The sequence below is a fragment of the Garra rufa genome, chromosome 4, assembly GCF_049309525.1.
Source record: "Garra rufa chromosome 4, GarRuf1.0, whole genome shotgun sequence".
NCBI lineage: Eukaryota > Metazoa > Chordata > Actinopteri > Cypriniformes > Cyprinidae > Garra > Garra rufa.
Window position 1 is genome coordinate 30,902,296 of NC_133364.1, and position 23,236 is coordinate 30,925,531.

Genomic DNA, 23,236 nt, shown 5'->3' on the forward strand with positions numbered 1-23,236 from the left:
GAATCTCTTAAGGTGTTTAATATCTAAGACCATTTCTTTTCCATTCCATTCATCAGGAACAATGAAACTGGAAGCTCGGTGTTGACATGAGACACGTGGCTGATTTGTTTAGCCTGAGGCAAGAGAGGTCCGAGTGCTTCATTACAGCGCTGTAAAAATCTTTAATGCCTGTATTTGTCAGACCATCAACCATCCCCTGTCAACTCACTACTACTGAGCATGTTGGAAAAGAAGCCTTGAATATGAAAGGTCATATATACATTACTGTGTGGATGAATATTAATGTCAGTTTTAGGTCAAACATGGTAACTATATTTAACAAATGGATTGAGATGCTTAATTGACCTCCTCCAGATTTGCCTTCAGGAGGTGATGTTGCTCATTTGACTAATAAAGTCAGCCAGAAGCGTGAAGCTGTTCTCAGAAATGCTGCAATGGACTCGTTTTAAAATATGTTGCAGTGTAGCGTGACCAAATGCTTCACTGGTTTGCAAACTTTCAATCATATTGGAAGTCTGATTAATTCGAGTGAATCATTTTGTTTCGATTTACATGGTTCCAAAAACGATTCACAGATAAATGATTCACAGGCAGTTGTGGCATTTCAATTTTTGTGATAGAGCTAATTCTGTATGACTATTCATTTGAATTATTTAATAGTATTTACAGTTTCAAACACATCACACCATATAGCTTTTGACATACAGTGCCTCATTTTTTTCACGTTTTGTTGCAGCATTATGTTAAACTGCTTTAAATTAGTTTTTCCCCACATCAATTTACACTCCATACACCATAATAACCACAAAGCAAAAAACAGATTTGCAAATTTGACAAATTTATTAAAAATAAAACACTGAAATAACTACATTGCATAAGTATTCATACCCTTAACTCAGTACATAGTTGAAGCACCTTTACAGCCTCAAGTCTTTTTGGGTATGATGTGACAAGCTTTGCACGTCTGCATTGGCAATTATCTGCCATTCTTTGCCTCACCTTTTCACATCTCAAGCTCTGTCAGCTTGGATGGGGGCTGGCAGACATTTTCTAGAGTCCTAGTTGTTCCAATCATCTTCCATTATGGATAATGGAGGCTACATGCTTCTGTGAACCTTCAATGCAGCAGAACTCTTCCCTAGATCATTGCCTTAACGCTAGTCTGTCACTGAGCTCTACAGGCAGTTATCTTGACCTCAGGACTTGGTTTTTGCTCTGATATGCATTTTCAGCTGTTAGACCTTTTCTGAGAGGTGTGTGCCTTTCTAAATCATACTCATTCAAATGAATTTGCCACAGTTTAACTCCACTCGAAGTGTAGCAACATCTAGAAGCAATATGAATGCTCCTGAGCTAAATTTTGAGTGTCCCAGAAAAGGGTATGAATACTTATGCAACGGGATCTTTTCAGTTTTTTATTTCTAATAAATTTGCAAAGTTGTTACAAACCTGTTTTGTGCTTTGTCATTATGGTGTATGAGACATAGACTGATGTGGGAAAAAAAGTAATTTAAAGCAGTTTAACATAATGCTGCAACAAAACAAAATGTGAAAAAAATGAAGGGGTATGAATACTTTTGTAAGGCACTATACTTTTCCACAAACGGAAGCAAATTTGTTAGAAAGCAATACTTGTTTCATAAACATTATTTAATACTGATGGATCTGACATAAAAAAAAAATTCTGCCTAGCTCACCCATGTGCCTTGTGCTGTTTGGGGGTGGGTCTGGTTCATATGGTGACCTTTGAAACAATCAGCTGTGTCTTAAGGTGAATGAGGCAGTGGTGAAAGGTTGTGTCCAGATGCCGTTTGTGAGGTTTCCTGTGGATTACATTGATCCTCAGAAACAATAGAGCTTACTGCATGCATTGTGAGGGAAATAATGAATAACATAGCAATAATCTCCCTATTCACACTACGTTGGTGAGCATTTGCAGTAATTTTAAAAGACTTTTCCTGCACCTGTGCTGTTTCTTTTGTCATAAGTAAGGTGAAGAGTTTATGAAGCCCTACAGTCTGTTCTTATTGGTGAATGTTTAACTTTAGATCATTTACAGCATGTTCAGCAGGAATGAGAAAATTGTAGTGAATGCAAAACTGGTGACAGAAATTGTAGACTTTTCACATCCAAACTAAAAGAAAATAAAAATAATATCAAAACTTTAAACACTAAATGTAATGTGTAACATGAATGTGTTAAAAATATATTGAAGGAGATCCACACCAAAATCAACATCTTGGCACGGAAAAAGATTATACATTCGTATAATATAAATAATAAAATTATAGAAGTATTTGCATCAAGAGAGATGCGTTAAGACAGTTTTCACACAACTTCATGAGCGACAAAGCAGCTTTCCCATTTTTATTTTGCTGATCAAACAATGTAGTGACAATGCTATGCATTCAACCAAAACCTGAACACCAAAACAGTGATGTTAAATGCAGTTTCTGAGAAACGTTTACATAGTAGAGCCAAGGGGCTGTGATGTGCACTGTAGAAAGTTTTCCCCAGTTTCAACTTAAAAACTTAAGTTTAGCAGCTGCCTTAAAATTTTAAGTTAAATCAACTGAAAACTATAAGTCATTTCAACTCACGACAATAAAATGAGTTCAAATGACTTAATATTCCATCCTCCTCTTAAATCTCCTCACCTCATCCCTTATGAGCATGGCCGTCATGTGTGCCACAGGTAATTGTGAGCAAGTTTTAAATGCAAACGGACTTTCCTTCCGTTTTTAGTTTTGACTGTGATCCGAAATAAATCTCGATGGTGTTTTTTTGTGCGAACACATCACACTGCACAGGCAATGTGGTTCTTCAGAATCCTAAACTGAAGCAGCATTATGAATATATGTGTCTGTCAGGGTTTATTGGCTGTAGATGCTCACATGTGAAGGTGAAGAACATATTGAAAAAGCTCCTTTACAGATAGACGACCTCTGAATATGAAAAGCTGAATATGAAAGACCTGTCTCTCCCTTTCTCTTGCTCCCTCCCCCCCTCACAGTCCTCAGAAAACCATAAAAGCAGTTCAGAAATGAGAACAGGAATGGAATATGAAATATTCAGAGCGTGTGTGAACTGTGCTGATCGGAGCTAGGAAAGAGGGTTTCTGTGTGTGGAACTATGACGATTCTTTTCCATGCACCATCAGACTATAATCCACACTATCAAAAATGGATTTTGTTTTGTTTTCCAGTTAAATATTTAAGTATCCTTAAAGCAAGATACATTTACTGGAGAAGTTAAATTATGTACGATATTTAGGGCCAGTTTTATTAAACAGGGCAAATTAGTGCAAGAGCGCAATTCCAAAACAGCACAGATGGGAGGGGAAATTTCTGCCGATGATTTACTAACAATGGGCAAATTAAAGAACACAGAAGCAACATCTCATTTACACATCGACCAAAGCAATTCACCAATTAGCATAGTCGCAAATACAGACCGTTGAAAAGAACCAGAGGCCAAAAAATGACAAAGTTTTGATTAACCTGGTATTGTGTGACTCCTAGTTGAGGATTCCAAATTGTCTTTTATTTCCTCACTGTAAAACATTTTCACCAGATTCAACTTAAAAACCTAAGTTCAGCAGCTGCCTTAAAATGTTAAGTTAAATCAGCTTAAAACTACAAGTCATTTTAACTTATTACAATAAAAATGAGCAGCTGCTAAACTTAAGTTTTTAAGTTGAAACCTTTTTACAGTGCTGAAGCAAATTAAAAATAACATGGCTTGGCAAACCAAATGTTAATTAATGTGTTTTTCTGGCATTCCGAATAAATCAATACATGTGGAAAAAATCCTCTTTCTTTTACCACACGCTCTCTGTTCTCTGCGGTGCTTCCTCCTAGCAACAATAATTGCAGCCATTTCAAGCGCAAAATAGTTTAAGACATGCTTGTTTTAGGCTTTAAATAATGCCACAAATGCCAGTAATTTGATAACCGCAAACGTTAGTAAAACGTGTTGCGTGATTCATTTGAATACTCTCCTCCCATAAAATTTCTGACTGAAAGGGAACCTCTTACAAATGCATATTCAGTAAGGTCAGGCGCAAAAATAACTGTCCATGTCTTTTCAAACATTCTTGAATCAGGAAGGATTTTCTGGTAAAAATTGTTGTCTTGTTTTTAGTAAACAAGCAAAATAATCTGCCAATGAATGGGCTAAGAAAAAAAAATCTTATTTCAAGCAGACAGCTAGATCATTTTTCTTACCCCACTGGCAGATTGTTTTGCTTGGTTTAAGCAAAAACTCACTTAATTTTGACAAAATGTTTTACTTGTCTAGAAAACCCTTCCTGATTCAATAATTTTGAGATAGTTTGGCTGGAAACAAGACAAAAAAATCAAAGTAAGAAAAGTATTTTTTGCAGTGTACAGATGATTTGTTCTTAAAGCTAGTATTTTTAGTGTACCGTTTTTCTATTAATCCTAAAAACCCTTAAAACAAGATAAATTTTATTGCCTAGCAAAGCTGCATGAGATAATTATGGCTTGTTGTCAAAGAAAATATGTATTGAGTTGCCAACAGGATAACAAAAATGACAAGATGTATTCTTTTAAATATTTTGATTAAAATATCAACTTGTCTTGTTTTAGAGTTGTTTTTATTAAAAATCGACAAAAAAAACTAATTAAGAATTTTGTTTGCAGTGTCGACTCAAGTCTACACAACACACACATGAAAGTGAACGCTGCTCTACTTTCTGCTTTTAAAGACTGTTTGATCATCTGCTGGTAAATGAGAGGAAATGGAAGAAGACTTTGAACAACAAATAAACACACTTGCATTAAAGTGCACGCTTAAATCCGAGTCCCTGAACTTGAGCTGATGCAAGAGCACGAACAAGAATCAAAGCGGCCTTGCATTTTATATTTCATCTCTTCATTATGTACGAGCTGCGCTGTGCTGGAAATTGGGGAAATACTTTGATTATTCGTGATAATTAGCATGCGTGTACACAACCGACAGGATCAAAAAGAAAACTCTGGAGACAAATGTCCTGTAAGATCTACCATTAAGGTTTTAATCCAGTGCAGAGGTCTTAAGGTTATCAGTGGTTTCAGGGTTAATGACCTGCTGCTGTTTGTGTGTTTTGTGCCACAGAAGCTCGCCGTCAGAAGTTGTCCTGTGGGGACGGCCGCCAAACCCCTCGCCCTCATCAAGCCGCCCAGCCAGAGCATCGCCATCTCTGTGGTGCCAGCAAAGACTCCCGTTTCCATGGTGACGGCACACATTAATGGACAAAAGGCGTTGAGTTCTGAGACGCTCCAGACGTCCCCCATCAACCTCCAAACACCCTCCGGACAGCACATCAGCCGCTCACAGGTACAACTACATAAACATATGACACTAAACAACTACACAACACTATATTAACATCAACCGTTCACAAGCACAACTACAAAAGTATTACCAGGTACAATAATTGTGCATATGTACTACAGCATTGTAAAAAACAAGAATGGGCCTTCAACCTTGCAACATTATTATAGTAATGCACATGCAGTGACAGATGATACATTCAGCCATGTGGCATTCTCTGTGTTGGTCAATTCTGCCTGGACGTACAAAATGTGCACTTAAGTCAGAGTAGACAACATATGTAATTTGACACAACTGAAAGCAAGACTGCAAAGGAGCTATGGCTTTTCAAAATGCTGCACTTACAGTGCCTTGCAAAAGTATTCATGCCCCTTCATTTTTTTTGTTGCAGCATTATGTAAATTACTTTTTTTCCACATCAATCTACATCTTATACAACATAATGACAAAGCACAAAACAGGTTTGTAACAACTTTGCAAATTTATTAGACTTCGAGTGGAGTTAAACTGTGGCAAATTCATTTGAATGAGTATGATTTAGAAAGGCACACACCTCTCAGAAAAGTTCTAACAGCTGAAAATGCATATCAGAGCAAAACCAAGTCCTGAGTTTAAGATAACTGCCTGCAGAGCTCAGTGACAGACTTGCGTTAAGGCAATGATCTAGGGAAGAGTTCATAAAAAAATCTCCTGCACTGAAGGTTCACAGAAGCATGTAGCCTCCATTATCCATAATGGAAGACGATTGGAACAACTAGGACTCTAGAAAATGTCTGCCAGCCCCCATCCAAGCTGACAGAGCTTGAGAGGTGAAAAGGTGAGGCAAAGAATGGCAGATAATTGCCAAATGCAGATGTGCAAAGCTTGTCACATCATACCCAAAAAGACTTGAAGCTGTTAAGGTGCTTTCACTATGTACTGAGTGACTTATGCAATGTACTTATTTCAGTGTTTTATTTTTAATAAATTTGTAAAATTTGCAAATCTGGTTTTTGCTTTGTCATTATTATGGTGTAAGGAGTGTAAATTGATGTGGGGAAAAGCTAATTTAAAGCAGTTTAACATAATGCTGCAACAAAACAAAATGTGAAAAAAATGAAGGGGTATGAATACTTTTGCAAAGCACTGTATCAATGACTAATAAAAATAATTATGATTATTATTATAATTATTGTTACTGCTGAATAAATATAGAATTAAAAAGTTACTATGATGATAACACATAAAGCTGAGCATTTAATAATAATAATAATATTTTAGATAAACTTTTATTGTGTTGAAAACTGAAAGTGTCCTGTAACATGGAGGGGCCTATATATATATATATATATATATATATATATATATATATATATATATATATATATATATAAACCATTAGAGAAGTCTAAGGTTTTGATATAAAACGTTATATTATTATGATAAAATATACAGCAGTAATTTCTTGTTAGGAGGCCAGGAGTCCGTGCCTTAAATATGAAATTGGAGTCTTTTATACATTTACTGAAAGAAATAAATCCATTTTATTCCAAAAGTGTGCTCATTTGGATTCAAATTTCTTTAGAGAAAAATGTTATTTTTACACAAAATAGATTGTCGTGAGCATTATTGAGTGCTATGAAACATTGCATTCATACTTGAAGCCGGAAGGTGCCTTCATGCAGAAATTCCAATTGCCTCACAGAAGTAATATATCTTATGACGCTCCAGGAGATCCCTAATATGGATGACACTGAACTATTGCCGTAGCTAAATTAAAAGAAAAGAGAAACATTTTGATTAAACATAAAAGGAGTAGTTCACTTTCAAAACAAAAATGTACAGATTATGTACTCACTCCCATGTCATCCAAGATGTTCATGCCTTTCTTTCTTCAGTCGTAAGGAAATTATGTTTTTCGAGGAAAACATTTCAGGATTTCTCTCCATATAATGGACTTCTGTGGTTCCCCTGAGTTCGATCTTCCAAAACGCAGCTTCAAATGGCTCTAAACGATCACAGCCGAGAAAAAAGGGTCTTATTTAGCAAAACGATTGTTTATTTTCTAAAAAAAAAGACAATTTATATACTTTTTAACCTCAAATGCTCATCCTGTCTAGCTCTGTGTGTACTCTGTGTAAAGATGAAAAAGTATTGTAAATGTTTTTTTTTTTTTAGAAAATAACCGATCGTTTTGCTAGATAAGATTCTTCCTCAGGTGGGATCTTTTAGAGCCCTTTAAAGCTGCATTTAAACTGTATTTTGGAAGTTCAAACTCGGGGGCACCATAGAAGTCCATTATATGGAGAGAAATCCTGAAATGTTTTCCTCAAAAAACATAATTTCTTTACGACTGAAAAAAGAAAGACATGAACATCTTGGATGACAAGGGGGTGAGCACATTGTCTGTAAATTTTTGTATCTGTAAACCAAAGGAACATTGGAATCTGTCCATAAGCTTCTGTAAACAAAACACAATATTTTCATTGTTTGGGTGAACAGGTACAATGTTCCAACATATTTTACAGTCACCCATGGCCTTGTTGTTTATATCAAATGAAAAATATTGTCTGCTCTGGTTGGAGTGTGTCCTGGTGCAGGTCTTCATAAATAATAGCAAAGACCTTCCCAACAGAAAAGACTCTTTATTCGCATGAGTAGTCACCCCCCTCCACTGGTTCTTTCACTCTTCCTCCCCCTTCTCTCTCCCTTCCCCCTCCTTCATGCTGGAACGCTGAGATTGTTTTACTGCCTTTTATGGCTGTATTGTTTGGGAGAGTGAAGCTGTTTTCAGCTCTCCCAGCTGCCCACTGATTCAAACCCTAAAACACCCATCACACTGGAGGAGGAGAACCAATCACAGCCTTTTTGTTTTGTTGATGAATAAGGGAGGGGGGAGACATCTCAGACCACCTGGCCAGTCATTTGGAGCTGGATAATAAGTGGATTGTGGGCCGGTGTGGATGCACACACTAACAGCACCATTTCACCACACATGTACCATATGAAGCAGTGCAAAAACAGCAGAGAGTTGTAGTTTGTAGGGTTTTTGAAAGTTTTTATTATGAGAATAGCAACATCTTTACCAAAGTTTGAATGATTGGAGTTGCACATCGCCAGTGGACAGCAAAGGTTAGGACTGTTGCATGTTTTCCTGTCCACTCCTAATGTATGTTAAAATTCGCTGTAGCATAATTGTTTGATAATAGCATAATTACATAACTGTAGCATAATTGTTGAGAAGTTTAAGAATTACAGCGCCTTGCAAAAGTATTCATTTTTTCACATTTTGTTTTGTTGCAGCATTATGTTAAACTGCTTTAAATTAGTTTTTTCCCCACATCAATTTACACTTCAAAAGGGTATGAATACATATGCAGCGGGATCTTTTCAGTTTTTTATTTCTAATAAATTAGAAAGTTGTTACAAACCTGTTTTGTGCTTCGTCATTATGGTGTATGAGATGTAGATTGATGTGGAAAAAAAGGAATTTAAAGCAGTTTAACATAATGCTGCAACAAAACTAAATGTGAAAAAAAATGAAGGGGTATGAATACTTTTGCAAGGCACTGTATATACAGTTTTTAGGATGAAAAATGATTTGAGAAGTATACAGTAAATGTTAAAAACTAAGTCAAGTGATTGTATTTGTTAGAACATTCAAATGCCATACAGTATTTAGAACCAGATGGTAAAAGTGTGCAGGAAATGTAAAAAAAGTTTTATTATCACTGTAAGGTTTGTTCAGATAACATAGCTTGTCAAAATGAAGAATTTAATGTTAAATGATTTAGTCAAATAACAAACATCTGTTCTTGAATGTTGGATCTTTCAAATTATGTAGTTTGAACAGATGAAACAAGTCAGTCTTTTCTGTAGTCCAAACAGTTGAGCATGGCACTAGTAACCCTAAGGTCTCAATTCTCAGGGAGATCAAGAAATGTGTACTTTAAATGCAATTTAAGACACTTTTTGTATAATAGGTATAATTGGTAAAGCAATGTATAATGTGTATTACTTATATATTATATGCAATTGAGGCTACTTTAGGAGGCAACATATATTTTAACACAGGAAACACAAAAGAGAAACAATAGGCAACAGATTGAGCTCAGAGATTGGGTTCATTATTCACGGAGTCCATAAAAAAGGAGTACAGCAGCACATCTCTTAGAAAGGTCGTTCTTCTGTCTGCTTATTTACAACCTCCCTCTGACCGTTCTTCTATACGAATGTCTTTACTTTTGTTAAGCAGCAGTCAAAGTGTTTCTCTGCTGTTTTGCAGTGATGTCAATGCAGAACAAAGGAGACTTATTTCGAGTGGAAATTCTTGATGTTGGTTTCCAGGACCCAGTTGAATAGATTAATTACCATTGTTGAAACATACAATTTTGTGACTCAAAAAAATGGCATGTTCATTTGTGTGCATATATATTAGGTGCTACCAGAGTAAGATTAGACCCTGTTCTAACTTCTAACCATTATTCTGGTCAGCGTTTATGAGCTCTTTTCATTTTATCACCTCCTTAAAAATAAATCGCTTGTTGTATTTCTTATTTATAATTCAATGTTAATCTTTATTATTATTTTCAAGGTGAAGAGTATTGTGTAAAAATATAATTAAATAATTAATAATTAATAATATAATATCATATGAGTCACAACATGATATTTTACAACCTGAATAACCTTGCCTTGTCATAAAGTCAAAATTATGTAACTGACCTTGACAGAGCCTTGAGCAAGAGTAAGCAACTCAAGCCTTTGAGGTCCACTGCTTTGCACTTAAAAACTACACTGTAAAAAGTTTTCACCAGATTCAACTTAAAAACCTAAGTTCAGCAGCTGCCTTGAAATTTTAAGTTGAATCAGCCTAAAACTACAAGTCATTTTAACTTCTTATTTTCTTATTTTCTCAATTTTCTGAAATTGAGATTTGCACATCATTCAAAGCTGAATAAATAAGCTTTCCATTGATGTGTGGTTTGTTAGGATAGGACAGTATTTGAAATACTGAAAATCTGGAATCTGAAGGTGCAAAAACAAATGAAAATATTGAGAAAACGGCCTTTAAAGTGTTCCAAATTAAGTTTTTAGCAATCATATTACTAATAAAAAATTTAGTTTTGACTAGGGTTGGGAATCGAAAATCGATTCCGATTCTGGAATCGGATACTTAAGATAAAGAATCGGATACTTGTTATAATATTAAAATTTCGATTCCTCGTTTCGATTCCTGGTTGCATTTTTTCCATCTAGTGATCTGCCAGGACCTTCCGCGCGTGCAATCTGCCAGGACTTTACGTGGTAATGTAAACATCAGTCGAAAAGATGGATCACGGTAAGCGTTTAAAAGTGTGTCTACGCTTTGTAAAAACCGAAGACAAATCTACCGCTGCACGCAAACTTCATCTTAGAGATCTGCAAGGGACGGATTTTAGTCCTGCGCCCGCCCACTCCAGAAGGAATATATGTTATTTCGTCCCGCAAAAGCCCACATAAAAGTCACTTATACCCCCGCGGGAAGACAGGTATCTACTTTATCTCTTGGCTGCATGAAACAAACCCTCCCGGTAATGTGAAGGCAAAGATGACCAGAGTAATAGTAACGAACTCGCGCGTGCCTAATGTATTCATTCTTGTATATCGGAGTCGTACATTAGGCACGCATAAGTCCGCTGTTGATTCACAAACTATTCATGCTTTCGGTGCTCTGATCCATAGTATTTTTGCGTGAAATTTCAAAATATTTGCATAGTTTTCAAAATGAATGTCCTGTGAGTTTTTTATAATGAATGCTTACCCATAGAGGTGGATCTTGTAAGGGTCAGTGGTGTTTAAGCACATATGAGCACCAGCATAAACAGATTTACAATGTATTTACTGTATTTTTCATTTATATGTTTATTTTATAATGAATACAAACAGTAGATATTCAGTCACTTAAGAAAGAGTACTCTGAAGTTGTGAAGAATGTCTGAATTAAATAATTTAGGTGCTTTAAATCTGTATGTGTGTATTCATGTTAAAAAGTTAGAGCAGAGGATTTTCTTTTAAATTCAAAAGTATAGCTTTAATTTAAAGTTTGCTTGATTTTTTTTAATGACATGCAGGAGAAAATAAAAAGGCAAAACTAATGTTTAGGTTAATAAAAAAGGTTAAAAAATAAACACCTTTAGAGGAAATGTCAGGCATAGGGGGGCCTTGCAAAACTGACCCGAGAAGAAGGGGGCCCTGATATAAAAAAGGTTGAGAACCCCTGTAATAAAATAATATGTTGCAAGCTAGCACTGAAAATAAACATGTTTAATATATTAATGTTTGACTTTTGTGTTTGTTGTTTTTTTTTTTTTACTAAATCGGAATCGAAACTGGGAATCGAAAAGAATCGGAATCGATAAGTGGAATCGGAATCGGAATCGAAATCGATAAAATTCAAACGATACCCACCCCTAGTTTTGACATACTTACAGTACACTGTAAAGGGTTTTCACCAGTTTCAACTTAAAAACATGAGTTTAGCAGCTGCCTTAAGATTTTAAGTCAAATCAACTCAAGTCATTTAAACTCACAAGTTCTATCAACTCATTTTTATTGTAATAAGCGAAAATAACTTGTAGTTTTAAGCTGATTTAACTTAAAACTGAAGGCAGCTGCTGAACATTTTAACTTCTTACAATAAAAATGAGTTGATTTAACTTGTGAGTTGAAATGACTTGAGTTGATTTGACTAAAAATTTTAAGGCAGCTGCTAAACTGAAGTTTTTAAGTTGAAACTGGTGAAAACTTTTTACAGTGTATAAATAAGGTTTCTTTTAAATAATCTTATTCCTTTAATGGTGCTTTTATGATTTGAAACAGTTGAATCACTTCTTTTTTTGGACTTTATGCCTTAAAAAGTTAATAATAGAAGAGGTGTATTTTATATATGAATTACATTTTCAATATTTTGATGAAATGTTGTATTGCTTTTTTACAATAGCTCATGCGAAGTTTTAGGGTTGGTTCACCCAAAATACATTTTCAGTTGTTTTCTTATGTAAACGTGAGCTAGATGGCATTTTTTTGGACTGTTTTGCCACATCTTGCTGTTTTCAGCACCTCATGCTAAATATTATAGTGTTAAACTAACCTTTTAGCATTCCAATGCACCACCCGCGGATTTTACAGGAATGCTAAGAGGTTAAAAGTTTACATTCAAAATCCGTGTCAAAACCCTGCCTTCTTTTGCATTCATCAGTGTTTTGACACAGTCTGCAGCTTTGATGCTTCCAGCATAAACTGCCTCAAAATGTTGCCATCAGTTGTATCTAGTGTAGCCTTACAGAGCAGCTTCAAACCACCTACATGGAGATGGGCTCTGTGCCGATGTTTATGCCCCGCTGATAAGTCAGCATTGGGGTGCTGTGCTACAAACAGCCACAGTTGCACACGCCGGTCCAAAATGCATCACTAATAACTCCCACACACCAGTGACACGGCAAGTGTCAAACGTTAATTGAATTGCGCAGCGTCTACATGTGCAGAGAGAAGAGCAGAGGGGTGTTCTGATGACACATTTTGACCGCTTCATTTTATTTTTAAAAGATTATTACTATGTTGGTTTAGCTGGTCATATTTTTATTTTATTTTTCTGGTGCGGCACGAGTTTTCAGAACTTTAAAATAATAGATTCTAGTTTAATGTTAACTTAAGGATTGTTTGTTTGTCCATCTTTTCTGATTTAAGTCTGTGTGGAAAAACAAATATAATTTATATACTCACGTTTTGTCTTAGGCCAAACTACTGAAAGTAGTGGTTTTGTTAACTGGAGTATTTAACTGCTCACAGCACCTCCATGTGGTGTTTGCTGGAACTGTTCTACAAGTGAGTAAGGAAGACAAGTCATTGTTGGGGTCCAGGGTCACATATATATAAAAACACTGAAATGTTTTTCAGTGCTTTTATATATATATGTGACCCTGGACCACAAAACCAGTCATAAGGGTTAATTTTCTGAAATTGAGATTTGCACATCATTCAAAGCTGAATAAATAAGCTTTCCATTGATGTGTGGTTTGTTAGGATAGGACAATATTTGAAATACTGAAAATCTGGAATCTGAAGGTGCAAAAACAAATGAAAATATTGAGAAAACGGCCTTTAAAATGTTCCAAATTAAGTTTTTAGCAATCATATTACTAATAAAAAATTTAGTTTTGACATACTTACAGTACACTGTAAAGGGTTTTCACCAGTTTCAACTTAAAAACTTGAGTTTAGCAGCTGCCTTAAGATTTTAAGTCAAATCAACTCAAGTCATTTAAACTCACAAGTTCTATCAACTCATTTTTATTGTAATAAGCGAAAATAACTTGTAGTTTTAAGCTGATTTAACTTAAAACTGAAGGCAGCTGCTGAACTTAGGTTTTTAAGTTGAATCTGGTGAAAACTTTTTGCAGTGTATGATATTTACAAAATATCTTAATGGAACATGATCTTTACTTAATATCTTAATGATTTTTGGCATAAAATTGAGCATTTTGACCCATACAATGTGTTTTTGGCGATTGCCACAAATATACCCGTTCATTTATAGTAGTCAACATTTGAAGTGGATCAAAAGTTAATCAAAGTTGTCCTAAGAAAAGAATGGGTGTTGTTTTGTACAATCAGTTTTTTTTTTTTACATATATATATGTGACATTAATAATATAAGAACTCCTGTGTTAAAGCCATTTTGGTTTGTTCAAGTACAGGTTTTTGGTTATTTCTATTTATATTGCTTGTAATGTAAGACAAAACGTAAGTGAACTAATATTCTGCCATAGAACTGTTATCTGTAGATATGTATTTATAGAAATATAACAATAAACAGCTAAATACAATTTTTTACAACGCATTATACTAAAAACGATGAATTTAGAGTCTGAATTTTCAGTTTGAACTCGTAACATGTAGTGTTTATTCACTAGTAAATTCATTTTTAAAGATTTTACTGGGAAACAAGTAAAAAAAAAATAGTGAACTCATTAAAAGGTGTTTTGTTTTCATCGGTTTAAGATGTATAAGGCCACACAAAATGTTTCATACAGTATTAGAAAAAATGTCAGATGATTACAGCAGTAGAATCAAAATATCTATGACAATTCACACAACCTGAAAGACTTTGTTTCCTTTGTGGACCACAAAAAAAGACTATTGCATTTTAATTGTTCTGAAAAACATCTAAAGATAGGTGCTTCAGTTGACAGGTACAGAGCATAATAGGGCTCCAGGCCCTATTATAAACTTTATAGCTTCAGACTGTTCATAAACCCCTGCTGGAAATGTTTCAGTCTTGTTCCTCCGTCATGTCTGAGGAGTCTGTTACAATCATTTTTCTCCTACACAAGTCTAATCAGGCCTCTGAATTCTCAAACGGTCTGTGACGTTCCAGGAAAGAACAGAATTGTTAGCGTTCACCTGACATTTCTATCTTATGGCAGCTGCAGGGGCTGATGGGTAATTCACTGCAGGCCTGCTGTTTAATTCAGTACTTTCACAAAATACAAGCTGAATGCCACAGCTCAAGGTTACTGCCGTCTCTCTCTCTCTCTGCTGGGATTCAGCAATTACTAAAATCACAGCCCTGACGGAGCAAGACATTTCATCCGGACCGTTGTCATGGGAACAGGCCGCAGGCTGCCCCACCTCCTCATGTCGGTTCGCTACTGCACAATAGACAGAGATGAGTGACTGAGAGGGATTTTAAAGCAGTACATCTCAAACTCTTGTCTTGTATTCTTCTGGTTATATAAGCCCCCTGTGACAGCAGGACAGAAAGTGCAAAATCTGTGCTCACTGCGGCCACGGACGACGTTACAGTGTCTACAGCAAACTAAAGCTTTAGAAGCGAATGCAGTTTAATACTTAAACGTGTATTTATAATTCTATATATTACACTATATTATATATGCCTAAGGGGTTACATCTCTACATAAGTCCTTATTTAAGCAATATAGTACTCAAGGTCTTTATAAAATATTGAAATACACAAAACTAAATTAATATAAAAACGAGATGTTCGTGTCTTTCTTTCTTCAGTCATAAAGAAACTATGCTTTTTGAGGAAAACATTTCAGGATTTCTCTCCATATAGTGGACTTTAAATGCAGCTTTAAAGGGCTCTAAATGATCCCAGCCAAGAATGGTCTTATCTAGCGAAACGATTGATTATTTTCTAAAAAAAAAAAAAAAAAAAAGTACAATTTATATACTTTTTAATCTCAAATGTCTTGTATAGCTCTGTATATACTCTGTGTACTCCAGTTCAAGACAGTTAGGGTATGTCGAAAAACTTCCACCTCATTTACTCCCCCAACTTCAAAATCGCCCAACATTGCTGCAGAAATACCGGCCAAGTGTTTAAAAAGTGAATGTTCAAAGAAGATCAAACGTCTTTTACAAAAAAAGGTAAAATTGCGATGTAGGACGATTTTGAAGTTGGAGGAGATAATGAGGAGGGAGTTTTCCGACATACCCTAACTGTCTTAAACCTGAATACACAGAATACACGCAGAGCTAGACAAGACTAACATTTAAGGTTAAGAAGTATATAAATTGTAAATTTTTTTTTAGAAAATAACTAATCGTTGCCTAGCTATAAGACCCTTCTTCTTCGGCTGGGATCGTTTAGAGCCCTTTTGAAGCTGCATTTAAACTGCATTTCGAAACTGCACCAAAATGTATTTCCCTTATGCAGTCTTTATTTTAATCTATTTTTAATAAATAAGCTTTCCATTGATATATGGTTTGTTAGGATAGGACAATATTTGGCTGAGATACAACTATTTGAAAATCTGGAATCTAAGGGTGCAAAAAAATCGAAATATTGATAAAATTGCCTTTAAAGTGTTCCATATGAAGTTTTTAGCAATGCATATTACTAATAAAAAATGAGTTTTGGCATATTTATGGTAGGAAATGTACAAAATATCTTCATGGAACATAATCTTTACTTAATATCCTAATGATTTTTGGCATAAAATTGATCATTTTGACCCATACAATGTATTTTTGGCTACTGCTACAAATATATCCATTGTACTTAAGACAGGTTTTGTGGAGGTGGGAGTTTTTCGACATACCCTAACTGTCTTAAACCTGAATACACAGAATACACGCAGAGCTAGACAATACTAACATTTGAGGTTAAGAAGTATATAAATAGTCTATTTCTTTTAGAAAATTACTGATCGTTTCGCTAGATAAGACCCTTCTTCCTCGGCTGGGGTCGTTTAGAGCCCTTTTGAAGCTGCATTTAAACTGCATTTCAAAACTGCACCAAAATTTATTTCCCTTATGCAGTCTTTATTTGAGACATCAAATTACTTTAAAATGGCAAATTACTCTATTTTTGATTGCTGTTGTAGTCATCAGTGATCCAGTGATTTTAGATCCAAACTATAAACTTTTATCTTTGTTGCCTTTGTGATTATTTGAAAGTATCATAAAAGAAGATATTGTATGGTTGAATGTTTCAAATGCTATTTCACATGCAGATTGGAATTTTCAAATGACATGAGTGTTGAATCAGTAAAACTGGTGCAAATCAGCATAAAGAAAAAAAACTGATCCAGTGATGTATTCTGACCAATAATTCAGTTAAACTACCTCACTAAAACAAAAGTCATTGCCTGAATCACCACTTAATGACTAACTCAAAATGAGGCATGAAATGAGTCAATCCCAAGAGCATGTTTATGCACTAGTTTTTGTTTCGATTTACTGAAAAGCTTAGTTAGAACCATTTAATGGAAATCTGTCTTTTCTGTCCTGTTAGATGAAGTAATTACAAAAGTTCTCCTAACATCTGAAATGATTGCTATGTATCATTATATGTTTGGTTTCTCTCTGACAGATGTTGGGAGCCCTCACCACGATCCCAATAAAGGTGCCTCACATCAGCTCTCTGCAGCGGCTGGCAGGACACTCACCCAATGTGCTACCTCAGGTACTACACAACATTAAACACTCATGCCTTTATCTATTAAACCCTTTTTCACATTTACATGCAAATATGTTCCTTATTAACTATCAATAGTTTTATAACAGAAACCTTTTTAAACCTCCCGAAGGAATATGTACATCAGGGCTGCCCAACCCTGTTCCTGGAGAGCTACCTTCCTGCAGAGTCCAGTTCCAACCCTGATCAAACACACCTGTCTGAAATTATCAAGTGCTCCTTCAGATGCTAATTAGTTGGTTCAGTTGTGTTTGATCAGGGTTGGAGCTGAACTCTGCAGGAAGGTAGATTTCCAGGAACAGGGTTAGGCAGCCCTGATGCGGACAGTTATAAGTTAGAAAGACTCTCTTTGAAGAGAATTTCTTTGTTTGTAATTCTTTAAATAATTGAATTAATAATTTATTAATTAATAAATTGAATTACACCAAATAAATTCTTGAATTTGAGTAGTTCACTGAGTGTCCTTTTCTTCAATAAAGATTTGATTGTACATATTTACATATGTAGCTCCTGATACTACATTGAGGTCTTATGAAGCGAAATGATCGGTATGTGCAAGTAACTGAACATTATTTACAACATTATTACATGTAACCTATTGACTCAAACTGGATTTTTTTTTTCTCCGTGAACTGGTTCTTTCAGTTTATTTCAATGAACTGGATCAGATAACCAATTTCACCAGTTTGTTTATGAAATCACGCATTTAAGTCATGTATGCACAATTATATTATTAAAGCACTTAATAATGATAAGTAACGCTGATGTTTAACAAACCATGTCTTAACCAACTAATCTTTTTACATTAAACCATGAGACTTTCACTGAAAACTTTCATTTCTCCCCTACATTCAAGTGCTCGGTTCACACGTGCTTGCATCACCACTCATCAGTTCTTTGGTCCCCAATGTTTCCTCAGTTCAGTGTATTGCTAGAATACTTGGAGTGCTGAAAGAGTTGGCAAAAAACTGCCATCATAGGATTATATAGAGGCCGTATATTGGCTCATTTCGCAAGTGACTTTTGATTGAGTAACTCAAAAGTTTTCTTGCAAACAGGGGCGTGACTGATCAGACTGATCATTTTCTTCAAAAGACCTCAATATATTGTCAGGAACATGGGTATTAATTTGTGTTGCCTGTATATGCGTTTTTGCTTATACGTGATACTGTCACTTTTTTGCATTTTATGAATGACCAAGGACCATGGTTTATACACAAACTATTAATTTATGACATAAACATATGAGATTTATGTAGATCAATCAAAATGCCCTGAAAACTAAGCAAATGCCAGTCAAAAGCTGACAGAAACTATACCTGAAAGACTGACAGATTTCGTTTAAGAGATTAAAATATTTCAAGCCAAAGCGAAAGAACCATCTGCTGCTTAGGGGACTAAACTTTATGGTCTGTGTCTTTTTAGGTTAGGCCAAAGACTCTCATTCCAGACAGCCTTCCCCACAGTCCATGCCGAAAGCAGCAGTCCGGTCAAACGCTGGCCGCGCCACAGAGCATGGCTGTGGTCAGCCCAAAGAGCCAAGGCGCATCTTTGCCAACTGCCAACAGCACCTTCAGTCACGAGAGACTGTCCAACGGGCAGGAAGAGAGTTCCTCTTTGCCCTCGTCTGTGCCGAGCACATCCACAGCCTCTGCGAGTCCAGGGGTGGCTTATGCCATCATTTCAGCAGCCTCACCTGCGGCTCATGGTGTATCGGGAGTAACCGAGGCCATTAAGGTGCAACCGCTGATTTTCAGCCCTGACAGCAAGGTCAGAAAATCTTTCATCACCTACTTACCTAATAAACATAATGGTCAGCATGCTGAATTAGCTTTGAACTTCCATGATGCTGTTAGTGTCAAGCTGTGGCATTATTTAAGGTTTTTAATGTGTGTATCCAGGTTATAATCATACAGCCCCAGATTCCCAGCAACTCCAAAAATTCTCCGGCCTCACAAACTAACAGTCCTGTCAAGGAGCCAAGCCCTGACCCCTCAACCCCAGCCAAAAAGGAGGAGGATCCAGAGGTACACTCACAACTATTCTTGACTGTCTGAGTCTAGTGTTGTCTGGATTTGTGTACTACAACACTGAATTACAGTTTATCCAAACCACTTTATTATCTAGGAATTTGGAGATGTTGGAGCCTATCCAGTGTCTCGGGTCAGCCTGGATGCAGGGCTAGTCCATCATAGAGCAACAGTTTATACATGTGGAATATATACTGTCCTCCAAAGGCAAAGCGCAGTAACTACACATTTGGTCAAAATTGAGTTAAGGCTTAAAATGGACTTTGTGACAACTGTTTTGTCTTGTGGCAAAGTCTCCTGGTTCAATTTCATCCCAGAGAAACGAGAGTGTTTCAGAGAAACAAAGGTGTCAACATGTTTGACTTGCGGGCGTAAAAACTTTAAAGGCATTTTTCTCAGTTTCAGTGTTGGCATAGTTACTGCACTTTGCCTTTGGAGGGCAGTATAGTTGAGGATATCTTGTTACTGTTAAAAACTGATCAGAAACGTGGTACCTTGTGTAACTGTGAAGTTGCATTTAGCCCAAATAACTTTTGCGGGTGTTTGGACATGTTGTCAAATGAAATTAGTAAAGAAGAGAAAAAATAAATGTAAAATCAAAGGTAGTCACGGTTTGATGTATTCACTTTATTACCTTCTCTCCTACAGAAAATTGCCTTCATGGTCGCTCTAGGCCTGGTCACTACAGAACACATGGAAGGTGAGTTACATTCAGGGTTTAAAATTAACACCCGGCAACCTGCTAGATCTGGGTGAAAATCAGCCATGGCAGGAGACACATATCGACTCAATAGCCAGTTTGTCAGATTATGATTTTTAAATGAATGACCTCCAACCAGTCTCCAATATAAGCAAAACAAAGCATAAAGAGGGTTGCATGCTGTGTGAGAAGTGCATTTGAATACCACTTCAGTTTTTGAATTTGAATTGAGGTATCAAACAAAATGCTGAACTATAATTATAATATGAATTAAATTTAGCATATTTGAAATTGAATTAAATTCAAAGAAGTAGTTTAAAATAATGCTTTCATTAAACATGGACGAGGCTGGAATATTGTATAATTTTCCAAGAGTCAAATCACCCTTCAGAATACATCCAAATATCAATATATCATTTATAGACCAATTTTTTTAAATATAATTATTTTATTTTTTTAATGTGATTTGTGGTGTTGTTTGTTAAAAAAGTGTTTTGATAGCATTAATCTTGGAGAAATATATCCAGTCAGTTAAAAAATGCATCATACAGGGAATAATCAAACACATTAGCCAAACTTTTTGTGTTGAGTTCACACTAAAAGGAAACCGTTATTCTGAATTCTGCTTAACTCTGAATGAAACATTTTAACACATTACCAAACACAAACTAAGACAGGGATTCAATGTGAGATGTTGGGGTTTAAAGATCCGTCACAGATGGTGTTTTCATGTCTTTCAGAAATCCAGAGTAAACGACAGGAGAGAAAAAGGCGAAGCACAGCCAACCCTGCGTACAGCGGACTCTTTGAACCAGAGGTCTGTCTGCTAGTCATAATTTCTTTAAATAATGTTCATTTTATGGCTTTGTTGATTTGTAAACATCTTGTGTCTTGCTTTTCAGCGCAAACGACTTGCCTCCAATTACCTGAACAGTGCGATGTTTCTGTCGGCGAGAGGTAAAATAGATTTCTACTTCTGTCAACATAATGGTGCTGGGGTTCAACTGAAAAATAATGCATGAAATACACATTCTGAAAACAACAAACACAAACTGCACTTGCACATTCACCACAAGTGCTTATGACTAATCAAGCCAAATGCTAACTGGTTTAACCTGCTGAATTCATGCCAACATTGCTGTTTAACTCTTAATAACTCAGTTTTGTCGGTGTGACGGCTACTAACCTACTGTCTGCTTTCACTCACACGCTAGACTCTGAGGAGCTCTGCTGGAAGGTACGATTTTAACATCACTCTGTGTTTGTAAACCTCATGTGGCAAGAATATACATAATTTTTGAGATATGGTTTGGACATATTTTAAATGTAAAAAATACTAACATACCGATATACCTGAAAAATTGAGTTCTGTCATCGTTTAATTACCCTTTGCTGTTCTAAACCTGTAAGTGAAATATTAGTAGTTATAGTACTTTCTAGGGATGCACGATATTTATCGGACAGATAAATTATCGACCGACATGGTAAAAATTACGTCATTTTTATTGCTCCGATAAATAAATGAAATCCGATCCGATAAAGTACTCTTGCTGGTAAATCAATCAATGCTATTGCTATTTGCAACACATGTTTAGCAAGGATTCTGAGAGGAGGTAAAAAGCCGTCAAGTTTTAACACAACAAATCTCACTTCAGAGGTCGTCATCGCGGTGAATCTGTTTTAGGGGCCGTTCACATGTCATGCAATTTTTTTCTGTGTGAAAGGGCTAATACTGCTCTCCAAAGGCAAAGTGCAGTAACTACACATTTGGTCAAAATTGAATTAAGGCTTAAAATGGACTTTGTGACAACTGTTTTGTCTTGTGACAAAGTCTCCTGGTTCAATTTTGTCCCGTTTCAGAGAAACGAGAGTGTCAACATGTTTGACTAGCTGGTGTAAAAACTTCAAAGGCATTTTTCTCTGTTTCAGTGTTGGCGTAGTTACTGCACTTTGCCTTTGGAGGGTAGAATAGTTTAAATATGTTTAAATACCATTTGAAGTGTATTTAAGAATCGCTAACAGACTGTTGTGGTGTGTTTCTGTGAATGTGTGTGTGTGTGCGACACAGGAGGAGCTGCAGCATGATGATCACTGTGCAGTATGTAAACAGGAAGGAGATCTTCAGCCGTGCCACACCTGTACCCGCGCCTACCACCCCGACTGCCTGCATCCACCTTTGAAAACTGCCACCCGGGGCATGTGGATGTGCCCCAAATGCCAGAAGAAAGTATGTTTCTCTTTGCTTTGAACACACACGTAAAAAAACAACAGCACAAGTATGTCTGCAGGACATTTATTTGATGTTTTTAATTTCTTCTGGACAGTGTTACATTCCATATGGATACAACCTAAATTTTTGTCTCATGCAGTTATCAAAGTAATAAATTGATCTTTGTTTTAAGGATAATTTAATATTTGTACTAGAAAATATATACAGCTGTCCTCTTTTTATGTCATAATAATAACATAAATTCAACATTTCCAATGAAAGTGGTCGATTAATACTGCCCTACAAAGGCAAAGTGCAGTAACTATGCCAACACTGAAACTGAGAAAAAATTAAAGTTTTTACACTATATTTGGTATTAGTTTGGATTTTGTAGTTACTGCAATATTGACACTCTTGTTTCTCTGAAATGGGACAAAATTGAACCAAGAGACTTTGCCACAAGACAAAACAGTTGTCACAAATCCCATTTTAAGCTTTAACTCAATTTTGACCAAATGTGTACTTACTGTGCTTTGCCTTTGGAGGGCAGAATATTGATCTTCTGTTACAAATACGTAGTTTAGGGGAAGTGCGGTTGGAAATAATTCTGTTCTTTACTGTAGACAAATTTCTATTATTTCTTAAAATTCCTACAGGTAATAGCTGTAATTTGGTCAACCTTATTCGTTTTAGCTGTCTTACACCTGATAGCACACATGCATCTCAGAGAAGTCTATTTGATGTGCATGTTTTCTTCTGGAAGACATATTCTTTTAGAGTGTTTGGTCATCAGTAATACATCTCTAGGATGTTAGATGTCAAATAGACATTTAGAAGATGTTTATAATTTAGAATGAGTATAAAAATGACATCCTAAAGATGTTTATAGGATGTTTGTACACAGCAAATGCTTTGCAAATGGAGTGATTTTTAATAGACATCCTGCAGACGTAAATGTGCTATCTAGGACAAATAAAAAAAAAAAACAGTATTAT

The 23,236-nt window shown here is 35.8% G+C and overlaps 1 protein-coding gene across 1 annotated transcript in view; it reads left to right on the top strand.

The window, feature by feature from the left end:
* Positions 1–4,962: 4,962 nt before the first annotated feature.
* The window catches only part of phf21b (PHD finger protein 21B), a 26,406-nt gene continuing 8,132 nt past the window's right edge, over positions 4,963–23,236 (top strand). The window contains exons 1-10 of the mRNA XM_073837831.1: positions 4,963–5,016; positions 5,119–5,340; positions 17,198–17,290; positions 18,728–19,039; positions 19,204–19,329; positions 19,981–20,032; positions 20,773–20,849; positions 20,935–20,989; positions 21,247–21,269; positions 22,101–22,259. Coding sequence (XP_073693932.1) covers positions 4,963–5,016; positions 5,119–5,340; positions 17,198–17,290; positions 18,728–19,039; positions 19,204–19,329; positions 19,981–20,032; positions 20,773–20,849; positions 20,935–20,989; positions 21,247–21,269; positions 22,101–22,259 — 1,173 coding nt within the window. The remainder of the gene's footprint in view (positions 5,017–5,118; positions 5,341–17,197; positions 17,291–18,727; positions 19,040–19,203; positions 19,330–19,980; positions 20,033–20,772; positions 20,850–20,934; positions 20,990–21,246; positions 21,270–22,100; positions 22,260–23,236) is intronic.